Below are 17,270 nucleotides of genomic sequence, written 5' to 3' on the forward strand. Positions count from 1 at the left end.
CATCAGAATGGCTCTCTGAAGATTCAAAGCTCAGTTCAATCATAATGCCAAGCACAAACAGGAGCAGCAGAAGAATTTTACCATCTAGATTGGGCAAAGTATCGTCTGTGACACTAGTGAATACTTGAAGGGCCGAATCAATAGTCTAATATGTGGCACATAGCAGGAACTTAATAAATGCTTGTTGACTGACTTGTTGTTGATCCTTAGTAGACTGCTGAACAGTAATCCCCATATTCATATCGGTTATAAATATCTTATGATTCAACATATGTATTTAGTTCTATTGACTAAAATATTCGTATTCAAACTATAGACACAGAGGAGTCTTACACGCTAGACATCTCTCAGTCAGTTGTATGACAGTGAAGATGTAATCTGTAGTAGGAAATTGTCTGTAAAAGCTTACCTGACCCATTTTCATATTTTTATCATGGATAACCTATATTCACGCATTGCACATTCTCATGAGTATTTTATAAAGGTGAGTAATTGCACATAAATATTGATCTATTTTTAGTTCCCCCATTTTGGCAATAATACCTTCTAATATCTTTTCTATTCTTTTTTAATCTCCCCACCAGCAGGCAGAAGTGGAGGCTCAAAACACTGAAATAAGTAAAGGATACCATATGGCAAAGTGAGGTAGGTAGACACAGCATGCTGCCTACTGACTTTCTTGAGTAGTATAAAAACAAGATAGGCCAGCTATGTAGTGAGAGCAGAGAAGAACAAATGGACACCCTCAATATTTCAGTGACAATGATGAAATGTTAAAAGAATAAGAGCAGTGTTTTATAGATTCTCCATAGAAGATTTAGAGAAATACATGGACAAGATTTACCTAAGTCAAGGGGGTGTGGATAGGCTGAAATCTGCAATGGAATAAGTATACAGTAATGTGATTAGAAATTTAAGTACTGAAGGAAGTAACTTGAAACAACAAACAAAATAGCCTACAAATGTTTCCAAGCATATAAAGACAAAGGTGATATTTTTTAAAAGTTTAAAATAACAAATATTCCTCAAATTATCAAAGAGAATAAATTTAGCAGTAGAATGTTATTTGTATTCTATTAACCCTCCTAGAATATGGTAAATAGTAGTTGAAATAGAGATGATTAGCAGAGAGGTTTACCATGAGTGGGGCCACTGCAAATGCTAGATATGCTTTCAACAAGCTTAATATTTTTTTTACATCATTTAAAGCTGAACCATTATGAGTGGTTCCAATTTCATATGAAAAGCTATTCAAAAGAAAAACCATGCTCTTCTTTCATATGACACAACATATTAGAATTTTACCTGCTTTGTTGAAGCCAAAGTCCATTCTAATTGTAGAGCCACAACAAACATTAATTAAGCAATTACTGCATGTAGAAGAATGTGGTAGGTGAGAGGAATGTGATACAAAGTACAGGTAAGAAACTCTCTGCCTTCTTGGAGCTTATAGTCCAATATGTAGATAAGATACCAACACCAAAGCTTGAGAGCATAATATTACATAAGTATATTTTAGGGAGTTATTTTTTAAAGTACTATATGAAGTCTGAGGATGTTGAATGTTACTGACTTGGAAAAGTCACCAAAGGCTGAGCTGAGCTTTAAAGCATAGACAGAAATTCAGCAGCCAAAGATGGGGAAAGAAGCACTAGGTATATTTTGAGTAAAGGCCCAGAACCATGAGAACCTACTGCATGTTTAAGGCAAGGCAGAGCAAGCTGGTTTGGCAGCAACATACAATAAATGGAGGATGATAATATGAGATAACACTAGAAAGACAAGGAAGTACAAGAATGTGGAGGGTTTGAACTTTACATAGTAGTCAAGAGGTAGCTATTCAGATTTGATATGACCAGATCCATGCATAAAAAAAATTATTCAGGTACCAACATGAAAGATGGACCAGAAATGGGAGTAGGAGCAGGAAGTAAATTATTGCAAGATACAAGGTAGATAATGAAGCAATGAAGCCACTTACCAGGGTGGTGGCAGAAGAAGCAGAAAGGAAGGGACAGCTGATAGAGATATTCCAAGCGACATTAGTAAATGAACAGTCATGAGAGATAACAAATAAGGAAGTCAAAAACGTCAACTTTAAAATTACAAATATGGGGAAACAGATGAATTGGGTTACTGATGACAGAAGAAGTGAAATCAGAAAGATGAGAAGATTTAGAAGGAGAGATGATTAGCTGAGTTTTAGACATGTTGAGAGTTTCAAGTGCCCATGAAACACCAAAGTAGAAATGTCTTTTAAACAGGAGGTAAGATAACTCTAGAGCTCAGAGAAGAGGTTAGAACTGTGGATAAAGTTTTTAGTCATTTGTATAGAGGTGATGAGCCAAGAGTCTAAATTCAAAAGAGAGAAAGTAGAGAAAAAAAGAGAACCCACACCAAACCATTGGGGAACATCTACCCCCAAGGAGTCAGAAAGGACAGTGAGCCAGCAAAAGAGAGTAAAGGGCAGTTAGAGAAAGAAGAAACTCAATAGAGTGTAGAGTGTTTGACATCAAAAGAGGAAAGTGTACTCACTGAAAAGGAAATGAGATTGTCTCACTGTATACTGTATAGATCAGACCCCATCTGGAGTACTGGGTTTATTTCTGAGCACTACATTTTAAGAAGGTCATAGATAAAACAGAAAATATCCAGAAAAGAGCAACCAGGATGGTGAAGGGTCATAAAACTATGCCACATAAAAATCAGTTGAAGGAAATAGGGATATTTAGCAAATAAAAGGGTAAGACTTAGGGAGGGCATAGTTATCTTCAAGTATATGAAGAGTTAACATGTGGAAGACAGATCAGACTTGTTTCATTTGGCCTCAGAAGGCAGAACTAGAAGAAACAGATTACAGAAAGAATGATTTCAACTCAATAGTAGGATTTTTCTCCTAAAGCTCATATCTATACAAAAAGAAAAATGGGCAGACTTGATAAGTGATGAGTTCCCAATAAGTTAGTCAAGCAACAAAAATTTATTAAGCATTAAGTGCCATGTACTCTGCTCAGAATATAAAGAAAGGTAGATGTAGATCTTCTAATGGAAGATATGATTTGTAAATAATCATACATAAACAAGATACGCATAGAGTAGGTGAAAGGTAACCTCAGAGATATGGCATTTGCATACTTGGCCTACCTGAGAACTTTGATCAATGCAATGACCAACCAAAATTCCAGAGGACCAGTGATGAAGCTTCTGAGACACACCTTCTGAGAGAAGTGATAGACTCAGGGTGCAGAATGAGATACATAATTTTTAAACATGGCCAATGCAGAAATTCATATTGCTTAATGATGCATGTTTGTTTTGTTTTGTTTTTTCTCAATGGGAGGGTGCATGGGAAAGAAAACATATTTGGCAAATGGACAAAAATTAAATAAGAACAAAAGAAAATAACTTTGGCAGTTAAATGATTAACCTGGGCAGAGAAAGGAAAGGGAGATCAATCAGAAAGTTATTGGAATAGTCCAGGTGAGAATCATGTGAATCTGTATCAGGGTGTGACTATGTAAGTAGAAAGGGGGATGAATAGTAGAGATGGCTCCATGGTGGACTAACTCAACTCTACATTATACTCCAACTTTTAATCCCTTGCCACCTTGCTGTACACCACCAATCGTGCTTGCTATACAAATCCCAACTCTGGATTACTTCCACCATCCACTGCCTTCCTTCATATTCATATACTGCTGAACAGAGTTAGAAAAAATCACTAAAATATGTGAACTGATCCCACTACAAATTTAGGTTATCTAATCTCAATTCAGTCCCCGCTGTAGTAAGGCAAACAGTGTTTTTCTCCTTAATTAGCTAGCTATTCTACTCTCCACAGTGGCTTCTCCAAGCCTTCTCATGTCTCTTCAATTTCTTTCACAAAACCTCCCCTCTCCTCACCCATTCACTTGAGGTCCTCAACTCATACTCACACCCAAAAAAGAGACCTTTTGGTGAGAACTCTTTTTCCCATACCCATTTCACATCACTTAGCCATCTTCCTTCACTCTTATCATTGACTTAGTCTCTGATTATGTAGCCCTTCTTGCCAAGGCAAAACCCTTCCACACGCACCCTTGATTTCACCCCCTCCAGATTTTTCTAATAAATCCTCCCAACTATCTCCCCTTACTTATCTTGCATTGCTCCCTATCTACTGGTTCATTCCTCACTGCCTACAAAGGTGCCCAAGTCTCCCCCATACTTGAAAAAAATACTCTCACTTGATCCTACCATTCTCACCATTTATTGTACTATCTGGGCAGCTATGTAGCATAGTGGATACAGGGTCAGGCCTGGAGTCAGGAAGACTCATCTTCCTGAGTTCAAATCTAGCTTCAGACACTCAGTAGCTGGGTGACCCAAGTCACCTGCAGTTTCCCCATCTGTAAAACGAATTGGAAAAGGAAGTGACAAACCATTCCAGAATCTCTGCCAAGAAAACCCCAAATGGAGTCATGAAGAGTCTGACATGACTGAAAATGACTGAACAACAAACAACAACATTGTACTATCTTTTTCCTTGTCTTTGTGACTAAACTTGAGATAACTTTCTATGCTCAGGGCCTCCACTTCTTCTAGTCCCTCTGCAATACTAGGCAATCCTTTCCTCTACTTAGGCATAGCCTTTAAAAGCTCTTTCAATTAATCACTCTTCTGAGACTCCTGAGGAATCCTAACCTGTAGGCTCCTGAGCTAATCAGCCTCTAGCCTTCTACCTCAAGCTATTAGCAACATTCCAACTTCATCATTTAATGGGAATGGTTCTCTCCAATCTTGGCATTTAAGAGTAAATGATCTGTAAATGCCAGATCTTATGATCTTTTCTCAATTCTGATCCTTCTTGATTTTTCTGCAGCATCTGACAATCTAGAGCACCTTCTCCTGGACACTGTATGTCCTCTATTTTTTCATGATACTGTTCTCTCCTGGTTTTCTGCCAATCTGTATCACTACTCCTCATGCTGCACTACTGGGTTTTTCATCCATCTCACATCCACTAACTGTGAGCATCATACCCCTCTATCCCAAGACTCTGTCCTAGGCCCTTTTCTCTTTTTGGTCTACACTATCTCACTTAATGATTCATCAGTTTCCATAGGTTAAACTGTCATCTGCATATAGATAATTCCTGGATCTACAAAAAGTGCTCTAGAAGAGTCTTGTTGAGGTACAGATTGGACTAAGAGTTTCTGGTATCCCTGAATGGCAATACATAACTTTAAATGGAGTGGTCTGTAGACTATTTCACTGCTCCCAAAATGTAAGGAGGCAAATGGGCTACAGTCAGTACCCATATTGCACAGGACTTATAGCCTCATAACTCTCACTTAGGTTTGTGAAATACCCTACTTCTTTAAATTTGGCTCACTTAACCATCCTGCTCTTATATTAGAAGGTCTAAGTTCTCAGAGTCAGACTACTATCACACGTTTACAATGAAACTTTTTCAGGGACCTAGGGCCCTGCTGAGAGGAAATAAACTTTCCTTAATACTACTCTAGCTCTTGAGCTCCCATCCAATATATTTTCTATCCAAATAAGCAGTCATTCACAACAATACACTTTTTAACCTTAAACAAAACCATTTACTTAATAAAGAAAAAATATTATGGATGCTAAAATATTAAAGCAAGTATATAATAAAATAAAGCATAATTCATATAGAAATCGCTCTTCAACCAATGTAGCTATGGTAATGAATGGGCACACAATTATGGTAACCTGGAAGAGAAACACAAGAGAGTTTGAAAACTCATGTGCTTAAGGACTCAACTCTAGATTGCAAACTTCAATGTTACTTGCCCATTCAAGTATATCTGTAGTAGACAAAACTGCTTTTCTGCTCACTGCATAACTATTGATTCTCACCACTGCAGCTTGGGAAATCCTCTCCTCTTTTTAGCCATAGCCTTCAAAAGCTCTTTCAATTAATTACCCTTTCGAGACTCTTGAGCAATACTAACCTTTAGGCTCCTCAGCTAATCAGCCTCTAGTCTTTTACTTCAAGCTATTAGCAACATTATTCTAGCATTTTTACCTCAGCCCTAAAAATCTTCTCAGCACTGAGCTGTGCAGGACAGAAGCCCTGAATGGGAGAGCCCCACTGGGCCTTTAAAGCATTCAGCCACCAACCTTTTTGAAGTTTATTATTTGTAACTTGAAAATGAACTGCCAGCCATATTGAGCCTCTCATCCTTCTCCAAGGTACCCTTCTGATTCACCCAATCTTCTCTAAAATGTCACAGAAACCTCTTAACCCTGGAAGTTCACTCTATCCCTGGCTTTCACACACTGGAAGTACCTTCTGTTTCCTTACTTGGTTCTTCTCAGAACCTCCATTTTAAGGAGGAATGTAAGGACATCCCCTATGCTCTGCATTTTCTCTACAGTGCCACACCCCTATACCCTTAAGCCAGGTAACCAGCTCATCCTCCTCACTTTTCAGTTTCCTTTTATTTGTTGTCTTCCTCTAGTAGAATATCAATTCCTTGAGGGCACAGATTGTCTTTATTTCCCTTTATATTCCTAGAACCTCAGACAGTGCCTCTAACATAGTAATAAGCACTTAATAAAAATGCTTATTGACTTGACGTAACTTAAAAGTGTTTAATAAATAACAGTTCTATTTAAGTCAGAGAAGTGCCAGTTTCATCAACCTGGCTATCTCAGAGCTACACAGACCTGACCAGAGTTATTCACTGCTATCCAATCAGAATGGAGCTTACATCTACACAGTTCCTCTCAGCAGAATACCAAAACAGCTGTAAAGCCCTTCTATTTTTCTTTCTAAAGCTAGAGGTGGCAACAGAGAGAAATGTACCTTATGAAAAGTTTCATCTTTCTCCAACTCTGGTAGGCACCAAAAGGCAATAGCAGTCACTGAAGCTCTTGGCCAATAAAATCAGATCTCTCTCCAACCATTAGGAATCCCTCAGCTGAAGGCTTTTCTCAGCTGATTAATTACCACAGCTCCAAAGCAGTATTCAGCATTCCTGAGATGTCTTCACTGCCTGCTGTTTCTGTGATGCCTTTTGCCCTTCTCAATGGCTTAAATTGGCACTAGACTCTCTATGACTCATCTTTCACCTAAAAAGTCACCTCTCCCCAAATTTCTCCCATCAAACTTACAGTCCTTTTTCAATCATATCCCAGTCTCCAAACATTTACATGATTTTTCATTTTCTAATCTTACTCTCTTTACTCATAAATCAGTTACATGCAAATTAGCTGACATACCATCAGGCTTTGCAGCTCCTGAGTTTTCAACACAGCAGTCTCACTCTTTGGTGCCCTTAAAACTATGCTTCTTCATACTCACTTTTCTCTAATTTTTAATAAGTAAAATATTTCTTTGCCTATTTATAATATTAAACTGTTCTCACAAAAGCAGGGTATCATTCCACATTGTTAACAAAGAGATGCAGGTCCCCAAATCTATACCACAGATAATTTCTCTCCCAAACTGTTTAAAATCCCATCTTTATACAAATATTCTAACAATATTAGAATGGGAGAGAGTTTAAGGTAATACTTAATGAAACATTAAAAACATCAGGCCCTGTAATCAAAGCAAGGTTGGGAATCAAGTAAAGACAGCTAGGAAGATGGATTGGGAGAATAAATGTGGATCAAGAGACCAAAGGTTAGGATGAAGACAAAAAGTAGGTGGTGTATGAAGGAAAGGTGAAAGGATAGGAGACTGTGACTAGAGAGCAGAATTTCAAGGTTTTGGGTCATATAGGCAGTTTAACTTCAAAAAATAATTAAAATCTAAGTTTTCTATACTAGTGTATACCTAAAATTGAGTATAAATGAATGTCAATGGAGTTTAAAGAATTGTGTGGTTAAGTTGCTAAGAGGATTTTTAACACTAAAGTCTCTGAGTACACAGACAGGAGGTGGGATGAATAAGAAAGACCATGAATCATTTTCGTGTTACATGAGGTTCTTTGTTGTTATATGATTGATGATGAAAACTATCATTTTTGTGTTGTCTATTTTCCAAAGAGAAAAGACCAGAAAAATATTTTTTTAAATCAGTTCCATGAACTTAATGAATATTTGCTGACAAATCTGGCCATTGCAGTAGATCAGGCCAATCCACTGAAACTTAAATTCTAGTAGACCTCATTTTACAAAATGTAAAAAAAAAAGTTGTATATGAATTGAATTTTCATAAATCAAATAAGTTTAAATGCCCTGAAGAAATCTGTTGTTTAAAAGGAAAACTGTAGTGAATTTTTCTGTAACTACAAAGAAAACCTTTTATAAAGAAAATTATTCTTAATTTGTAAATTATTATAACAATTATAAACAAGCATTTGTTAAGTGCCTACCATGTGTCAGTCACTGTATTAGGAGCTAAGGACACAAACACAAAAAGCAATTTCTACCCTCAAAGAGCTTACCTTCTACAGGAATAATGGTGAAGGGGATGGAAGGGGCAGGGGGGCAAAGGGGAAAGGACTGGGGGAATAAGGAAAGATCTCCTGAAGGATGTGTCACTTCAGCTAATACTTGAAGGGAGTTTGGGGTTTCAAAAGACAAAGTTTAGGAGGAAGTGCAATGCAGGCATGGAGGAGAAGTGATGGAACACCATCTACATGAAACAATGATGGCTGGAATGAGTGAGGAGGAATAATAAGCCTAGGAAGATAGTCTGGGATCAGATTACGAAGGGTTTTAAATGTTAAACAAAAGAGTTCTCAATTTTAAAGGTTATATCTTAAAGCAAGGGATTTCTGTACTCTGGATATAAACGTTTCTGAATATTAAGAAAAAAGTTTCTACCTAACAAAAATGGGAAACCAAAGGTCAACATATTATTCCAATAGTTAATATCAATTAATAAAATGTCCTCAAATGCAAAATGTAAATAGTAATATCAGCATATATCTTAATAATAACATTTTAAAAACAAAAAGAAATTTCAAATTAGAGAAGTATTGTATTAGTTTGAGGTTTAAGAAAAAAAAATCTGCAGACTCCCAATATATCTTTGCCAGGAAATACTTACCTAGCAACACATACTGTCTCTCCACCCCTAATACAAAGCACAAGCTGCAATCAATGAATCTGTCCACATTTTTGGCTTAATCCCAGTTAGATGCTCTTATATAAATACAGTCTAAACCAAGTTAAATTTTATTAGCCTGAAAATGTCAATGTGGAAACTAAGTAGTTACTTAAAGCCTTACTTGATCCCTTGAGTTATTAGTGATATCTCTCCCTTCTCAAATTTTCCTACAGTACTTTGTCTACTCTCCTTTGACCCCTTTACTCCCTTCCTTGTAATATGTTTACGTGCCTCCCTCTTATTGCATAAGTTTCCCAAGTGGCTGCTTAACACCAACACTCTCTTTTTTAGTACCAAGTTCTTTTGATAATGTTCCTTGATTTGCATCCATATAACACCACGATCTCCAAAGAAACAAAACTGCAGATGCCCTATTAGACAACAGAGGGCACATAGTAGACATTAAGCAGGCTGAAGCATATTATTAATGGTGATATATGCAAGAAGTATCATAAAAGATATCATCTGGGAAATGTATAATCAGAAAAAAGATGTTCTGGTCAAGTAACATGAGCAAGGGATAACCAAATGCCTGAACGCAACACTGGTAGGCCTAGGTAAGACATCCTCGGTATATCCTTCTAACAGTATATCTTGTTTTATGATCTTAATACATTAATGGGAGACATTCTTGGAGGAGAACCTTTAAGGATATATTCTGTTCTACCAAACACCAAACACACACACACACACACACACACATATACACATACACATATATACACAAACATATACACACACATATACATATATATACATATATTAATTATCAGCAAATAGTAATCACAATGTCCTATTTTCTGCACCTTTCAGTGCAGAAGTGACCATAAAGATGTAGTCTGCTGCAGAAAATTATTTGTGAAAATCTGTCAATTCCATTTATGTTTTCAGCAGAGCTAACTTTGATACGTATTTTACTCATTGTCATAAAGCCTTATCGAGAGCTTTTTTTTCACTTTTATAAATTTATTTATTTTTAGTTTTCAACATTTACTTTCACAAGATTTTGAATTCCAAATTTTCACCCCATCTTGCCCCTCCCCCCACCCCAAGATGGTATGCATAGAGAGCTTTCTTCTGTTCTTTTTGGCCACCCTTATATGCTGTGTCCATAGAGTGAAAATCACAGTTCACCTACAGCATGGATACCACGAACTGAATTGGTGAGAGAGGAAAGACTTTCTTCCCCTGCTCTCCCTCTTTTGCCCTACCTCTGAGAAATGGGCCTGGGGGTGTTTGTTTCTGTTCTGTGCTGCTTGTTCTCCTCAGTTTCAGGCAGACGTGATCTACATAGGATCCAGGAGTTAGAACCATGATGACCTTGGAGGCAGGCAGGAAGGTGCAGATAATCAGCCTAGCACAGAAGCCATGGCACCTTGAACCTGAGGCCAAGGGAAGTTTTGGACTTAAAACTGTGACTGTGTTCTATAACAGGTCTAAAGTATAACTTTTCCCTCCCCAAAGACCGAGGTGGTACACAAAGAAGGAAAGGTTATAACTCCTACATGTTAGGGGAATAAATTTATGTATTTCTGATTACACATTAAAAAGTAAATATTTCTATGAAAAAAGATAAAAAAGACTTTATAGATATCAGATAATATATATGATATATAGTAAATTCTGACATCCTCAATCAGTCGTAATATCATGCATGATTATTCCTAGTTATTAGGTATCTTACTGTTCAGACATGTTGGGAATTTATCCTTCAATGCTTTTGAAACTATGTTGCCTGCAGCCTGGATTTCTTTTTGGTAGCCAGTCATACTGCTATTATCATCAGTCCTTTTTGTTTTCCTTGCCATTAATACTTCCTCATGTAAGAGACTAAGAATCCAGGGTCACCTCTATGCCTCCTGGATAAGACATGGGAATAAGATTTTGTGTAGTGCACAAAGTAACAAAAATTAAATTAAGAAAATGTAGAGGTACTTAGAGCAACTACTTGAATGAAAAGGCATGGGAATGGTTTATAATCAAACTTTCAATCATTTTATGTTAATGGGCCTTTCCAAAGAGGTTAGGATAGTTTGAAGAGTTGGCTCAATCATTTAAAACTTTACCAATCTAAATCTTTTTTCTCGCATTCTTAATTGTTATAAATGTGAAATCAGTACAATTTAAGTTTTTTTAAAATAAATTTAGAATATGTAAAAAAAAATTACACAGGTCAAAAAATTTTACATTACTCAGTACGCCTTAGAAATAGATGGAGAGAAGTTGAAAAATCATTTCTTTCTGGACAGGAGAAATAAAGCATAAAAGTGAACTCCTTAAAAAGGCTTTTAAGAGAGCTTTAATCAACTGAAAAGGTTTAGCCAAAATAAGACAACAGTCTCAAATTTACCATATTCCTCCTCTCTTTGATTTCCAATTGGTTTTCTAAGTAACTGGCCACTAGAGAAATAAAATTACACATACTATCATATATATGGTTGCTCAATGAAAGGATAATGGACAATACTGGTAAGGCTTTGAAATCAAGTTAGTCTGTGATTCTATCATGACATTAAATAATCTATAGAATGCTTGGCTTGAAATTGGGAAAACCTAAGTTCAAATTCTCCCTTTGACACTTAACTTGCTCTGTGACCATAAAAAAAAGTCACTCTCACAAAATGAGAATAATAATATCTATAATCTCTACTTGATAGGGATGCTATGAGGAGCAAATGAGATAATGGATGCAACATACTTAGAAAAATGAAAAGAGATATATGATATCAGCATTATAACTGGTATAGATGCTCCCTTCACAGATCTAAACTCACTGAAGGTCATGGGTTACCACGGCCCAACGATTCATTTACTCAGGGATCAGTTTTCTAGTGAGTAATTTCTTTGTCCTTAGTAAAGCTGGTATTCAAGCATAAGATACAGTGTGGCACCTACACTGTATCTGAAGCTTTTATAGTCTGGCAGAAACTGACAGAGCTTGCGATCCCCAAGGGCATACCCAGGTTTTGTACTGTGACAAGGTATTAGAGGAAGTTCTTGAAAAGTTCTTTTTTTTTTTAAACATACAACAGGAAATCACAATTAAGAGGCATTTTGATGGAAACTCATTTACAAAGTTAAAAATCATTTTAATCTGTAACTTACTGAACATAACTTCTTCAGGCACAAAACTGACCTACTTACTGTTTCCTGAATTTCCTGTCTCCATGTCTTTGAAGGGATTGTCACTCATGCATAAAATGTACTCCTTTCTCACCTCTGTGTCTTAGAATCCTTAACTTTCTTTATGGGTCAGTTCAAGAGCCACCTCCTACAAAAGAACTATCCTAATCCTCCAATTTCTAGCCCCTTCATTCCTCCCACCCTGGAAATTGCTTGTTCTGCATTTACTTAGCTGTTTTGTTGCCCTCTCCCAAAAAGGACATTAGTTCCCCAAGGATAGAGACTATTTTGTCTTAGTACCTAGAACAGTGTCTAGCACATAGCAGACAATAAAATAAAAGCTTGTTGAATGAATGAAATGCTGTATTTGTAGTCAAGAAGACTGATTCACGTCATTACCTTCCACCCTTACTAGCTATATGACTATGTTCAAGTCAGTTATTTATAGGAAGACAGATCTTGAGCTGGAAAGGGTCTCATAGAGTCCAATTCTTCATTTGACAAAGGAGGAAAGCGAGTGAAGCCAAGGAGGTTAGGTGACATGCCTGAGGTCATGGAGAGCTGCATACTCTTTGAGCCTCTAAACAGGGCTTATAAAATGGGGAAAATCAGAAGTGTAGCACCTACCACAAAGGCCTATTAGGAGGATGTTAGGAAATAATGCACAGAAAGCACTTTGAAAACTTGAAAGCACAATATAAATGTTGGTTATTATGATGATGATATTTCTAACATATTTTATAACTTCAAATTTCCATACTTAATTCAACATTTGCCTGAATCTGTGATCTTATTATGCAATCAAATGAAATAACATATACAAAGTTCTCTGAAAACATTAAAGCACTACTATATAAATGCTAGTGATTATTGTGTGTATTCCCTTTAATAATGCAGATCAAAACATCTTCTCATTCTTTGTGATTTTTGTCCATGCACTCCTATAAATCCTCCATGGATGATCTAGTTAATCTACTAGAAGCTTTATTCTAGGTCTTTTGAAATCTTTTGACATTTGGAGGTGGCTTTTGACACTGGTACCAGTAAAGAACTCAAGCTATCCATCTGTTATTTCTCACTCTGACACATATCCATCTATGAAAAGTAGGCCCTAATTGCCTGGAGAATGTCTTTTATGCCCCTCTTCTTTGTAAATCACTATTTAAAAATATATTGTAAGCTACTCCTACCCACAATGCATTTCTCCATTCCCCTTTGGATAATTCACAATTTTGTTATTTTGAGATCATAATGTTCCATAATTCACAGCTATACTGGAAAAACGATGCTTTTAAAGAAGATATGTTTTTGGAGTCAGAGAGAAGTTTATATTGTTGCAGGTTCTAAAGTTTCCTAGATGGAAAGCAGCCTACCCTCTTCCTTCTATTCAATTTCGAGACCATCTAGTATCTGTCCAAGATATATGGTCTGATTATCCATCCAAATTCATGTCACATATTTGAAAACAGGAATTCTTCATTCACTTCTTTTTTCTATATGTATTACTCTGTCCAGTTCTTTTGAGTGACCACAAATCTCAGTGAGATGACCCTGAAGAATTCATTCAGAAACAACATAGGAAGACCTCACTCACTCTAGGGAATTCTCCTTCTATTGGACTCTAAACAGTTTATCTTCCATGACAGTGTTGAACAGTTTTGGTAAGCATATCTCCCTCTTCTATGCCTAGCTTGATAACTGACATTCGGAAGGTTGATGAACAAAAATTATTTCTGAGGCTGTATCTATAAAAGAATCTTGTATGATTATAGAGGTGATCTATTAAGGCTAAAGTTTACTCTATTAAGTCACAACTTTTATATTCACTGCACTTTCAGTTACCTACACAACTATGCAGAGGCAGTCTTCTACAGAAAATCAATTATGAAAGCCTGCAGTTGTCAAATTTTCATCAATGGAATTTCACGTATAGATTTATATTATAAATATATATATATATGTACATATATCATATAGCATAACAAAAAACTGAAGAGGAGAACCTGACTCAGAGTACATTAGAAGGAAAACATTAGAAATAGTAACATTGTGGGTAGTATGTGGACAAAGCACAAGGGTTCAGAATCCTTTGAAAATTTTGTTTTAAAATAATATCAAAACGGGTAGCTAACTTTTTTAATGGCAAAAAGTGGGATGGAAAGGAAATTGGGGTAAAAAAACAAGGCAAAAGATAGAAGACAAAAAAATATTTAAGAGAGAGAAGCTGCTATAATCTGTGCATCTTGGGACGTTTAAAGGACTAAAGTTTCCTGAATTATGAAACTCACAGCAGCTGTGACTGAAAGCCAGGAAACTGAGGGGCAGAAACAAAGTGACCTCCTTGAGTGGTGTATGTACTGACCTGCAAAAGTTGTGTTGCTGTGGCTCTCTGCTCAGGACTCTTCACTAAGCACTTCTTGACAAAATCTGTGAACTCATCAGACCAAAGTTCTGGTTTCCGGAATGTTGGTGGTGGATTTGTGGGAATCATAAAAATAGCCTAGTAAAAAAAATAAAAATCCCAAATCAACAGGTGAAAAAAAATCTGCAAAAATCACAAGAGCACAGTCAAATAAACAAATCTCCTTATCCACCTTGGTTATCAGACTCTGAATCTGAAGAACAAATTTTAACTGGTCTAAGATTTCCAGTAAGATTTAGATTCAGGAAGCAAGTCCATCTGCTACCAATGTAGCCACTTCCCATTAAATTTCCTCTATTTAAACTGCATCTCATTGAGCACATCATTCTTTATTTTATCTATTAGTATTGATCAGTCTCCAGAGAAGATTTTTCATTTCTGACCCTCTTAACAAACTAAGTGCATTTCCTGGTTAAACATATTCCTCTTAAATTCTGCTCCTGAAATCCAGATACACTTCCCACCTCTTAATTATGTGTAAGTGTATCAGTTATGTACAAGCATAGAAGCCTAAAAGGTCAACAGCAGTCTAATTTTCCTCAATGATCACAAACATTCCAAGTGATTAAGATATTATGGCTAGGATTTAAAATAAAACTTGACCATATTCACTCCATATTTTGATATGGAACAGATGATCTTTGATAACTCTACTCTTTTTCTAATATATCTTTTTCCAATGCAGCAAGAATAATCTCTCTTAAGCAAAGATAAGCTTCCACTCAAATGTATTTAGGGATTCCGTAAGTTCAAACTTTTTGACCTGAAACCATACTCTTCCAATCACATTTTATATTATTCCCCTCCATATCTTCTACAATCTTGCCAAACTGTGCTGCTCTCTAACCCAAAACATGACCTATGCTTGCCTTCTTGGATATCTTTTCTCTCTATCTCTGGAATTGCCTTTCTTTTCTTTCTCAATGAATTTCTACCCTTTAAAATACAACTCAAATGCTGGGTTGGTTTGTTTTCTACAAAGACTTCCCTGGATTTGCCCCACCTCCTCACCTGCCTAATAATATTTATTTCCATCTCAAAAAGAGCTTTGTTTTACAATATCTAATATACCTATCAAGGAATATTGTATTTTACAGTGATTTGTGTTTATGACATATCCCTTATTAATCTATAAGCTCCATGGTGGCTAATAATCTATCTAAAATTTGTCTCTCCCCAGAACCTAACACAATGTTATAGTAGGCACTTAATAAGTGTCTGTTACTACTCTATTAAAATCATAATTAGCAATTAATAAATTATAAAACTTCAACACTCAACTACACACACACAACTTGAAATAATGGAGGGGTCATTGTACAAAAAGATTAATTGCACGAAGCAAAAGGAAGAAAGAAAGCATTTTGTAACCATTCTGTTTATAGATCAAATTCCAGCAATAATTTTATTTTTTTTTAAATTAGGAGCAATTGCCAAATCAGTAACTTCATGTAGAATTTTTCCATTTTTTTCCCAATGGCTTTGTTCTAGAGGCAGCATAGTGACTGTAAAGAGCCAATTACCAGGACTCTATCTAGTTATACATAGAACATTTATGGGCTTCATTTTCCTTATTAGCAAAATAAAAGATTATATTATATTAAATGATCTCTCGTGTCCCTTTTGGCTCCAGAATTTTAGTATTCTAATAAGTTTTCTGGGTTGATAGAGCTAGTTATTATTCTCATTAGAAAACAAGGCCTCTCTTCTGAAGAAACGAGAATAAAGACAAAGAGTGCAAGTATCTTTCTTATAATATTATGTGATTACAAACTTAAAATAGAAAATAATTGCATAATTTGCTACATGTAATTGATGTATTGCTGAAAGAATTCTGGTTAACAGTTTTATAAATGCAAGTCAGATTTTAAAAGCATGAAGAAAGCTTATACAATGTGTAAAAGAAGAATCATTTATACATTATAATTTGAATTTTTCATTTAAAGCAAGGCTCACTAGTAATACAGAAATTTGAACACACAGAATAATTAGTGACATAGGGTGTAAAGCAGAGGTCCAAAGACAACCTACTATAATGAACAGGTAAGAACAATCAGAACTCAACTTAATAAGTGATATTAAATGAGGAATTCTCTCTGTTCTCTTGGTAATTTATATACCATCTAGTAATTTTGTTTATTCTAATAATTTACTTAGCAAATCCTTTCTTTATAGATAAGCATTTCTAAACATAGAAGAGGTCAATTGCCTGTGACAGATATAAACTAGGCTTTAACTCAGCGGTCATGAGTAGGTCAAGGTGGATGAAAAGCCAGGAGAGATGTTTTTGAGTCTACATGGATGTGTACATACACCCACCAGTCAGGTGGAATGCAAACAAAGGCTTCTTGTAGACTTGGTTAAGTAACACAGGACTGAACGTTGCTTGACCTCTTCTACAGTAGCTGTGGCTAAACTAGAAATGTCTAACAGCTTCTCAGCAGGGGATGGAGCTTTCTGTTCCTTTTCTCCCTTGCCCTTTACCACATTCTTCGTATCTTTTACTCCTTTCATATACATATACTTCGGGTACAGATTTGATTAAATGACAAATGGATTCCAAGCAACAGGAAAAAGAAAATCAGTAAGTAACAAACTTAAGAAAAAATATTTAAGGGAACTTAAAAATTGCCTGAGAACATA

General features: G+C 36.0%; 1 protein-coding gene across 7 annotated transcripts in view; it reads right to left on the reverse strand.

Moving 5' to 3' along the window:
• The window catches only part of STK3 (serine/threonine kinase 3), a 485,213-nt gene that overhangs the window by 204,413 nt on the left and 263,530 nt on the right, over positions 1 to 17,270 (reverse strand). For all 7 annotated transcript variants that reach the window (XM_078153675.1, XM_020969092.2, XM_078153672.1 and 4 more), the window contains one exon: positions 14,568 to 14,705. In XM_078153675.1, coding sequence (XP_078009801.1) covers positions 14,568 to 14,705 — 138 coding nt within the window. The remainder of the gene's footprint in view (positions 1 to 14,567; positions 14,706 to 17,270) is intronic.

Source organism: Phascolarctos cinereus, unplaced genomic scaffold, assembly GCF_003287225.1.
Source record: "Phascolarctos cinereus isolate Bilbo 61053 unplaced genomic scaffold, phaCin_HiC Scaffold_4;HRSCAF=312, whole genome shotgun sequence".
Taxonomy (NCBI): Eukaryota; Metazoa; Chordata; class Mammalia; order Diprotodontia; family Phascolarctidae; genus Phascolarctos; species Phascolarctos cinereus.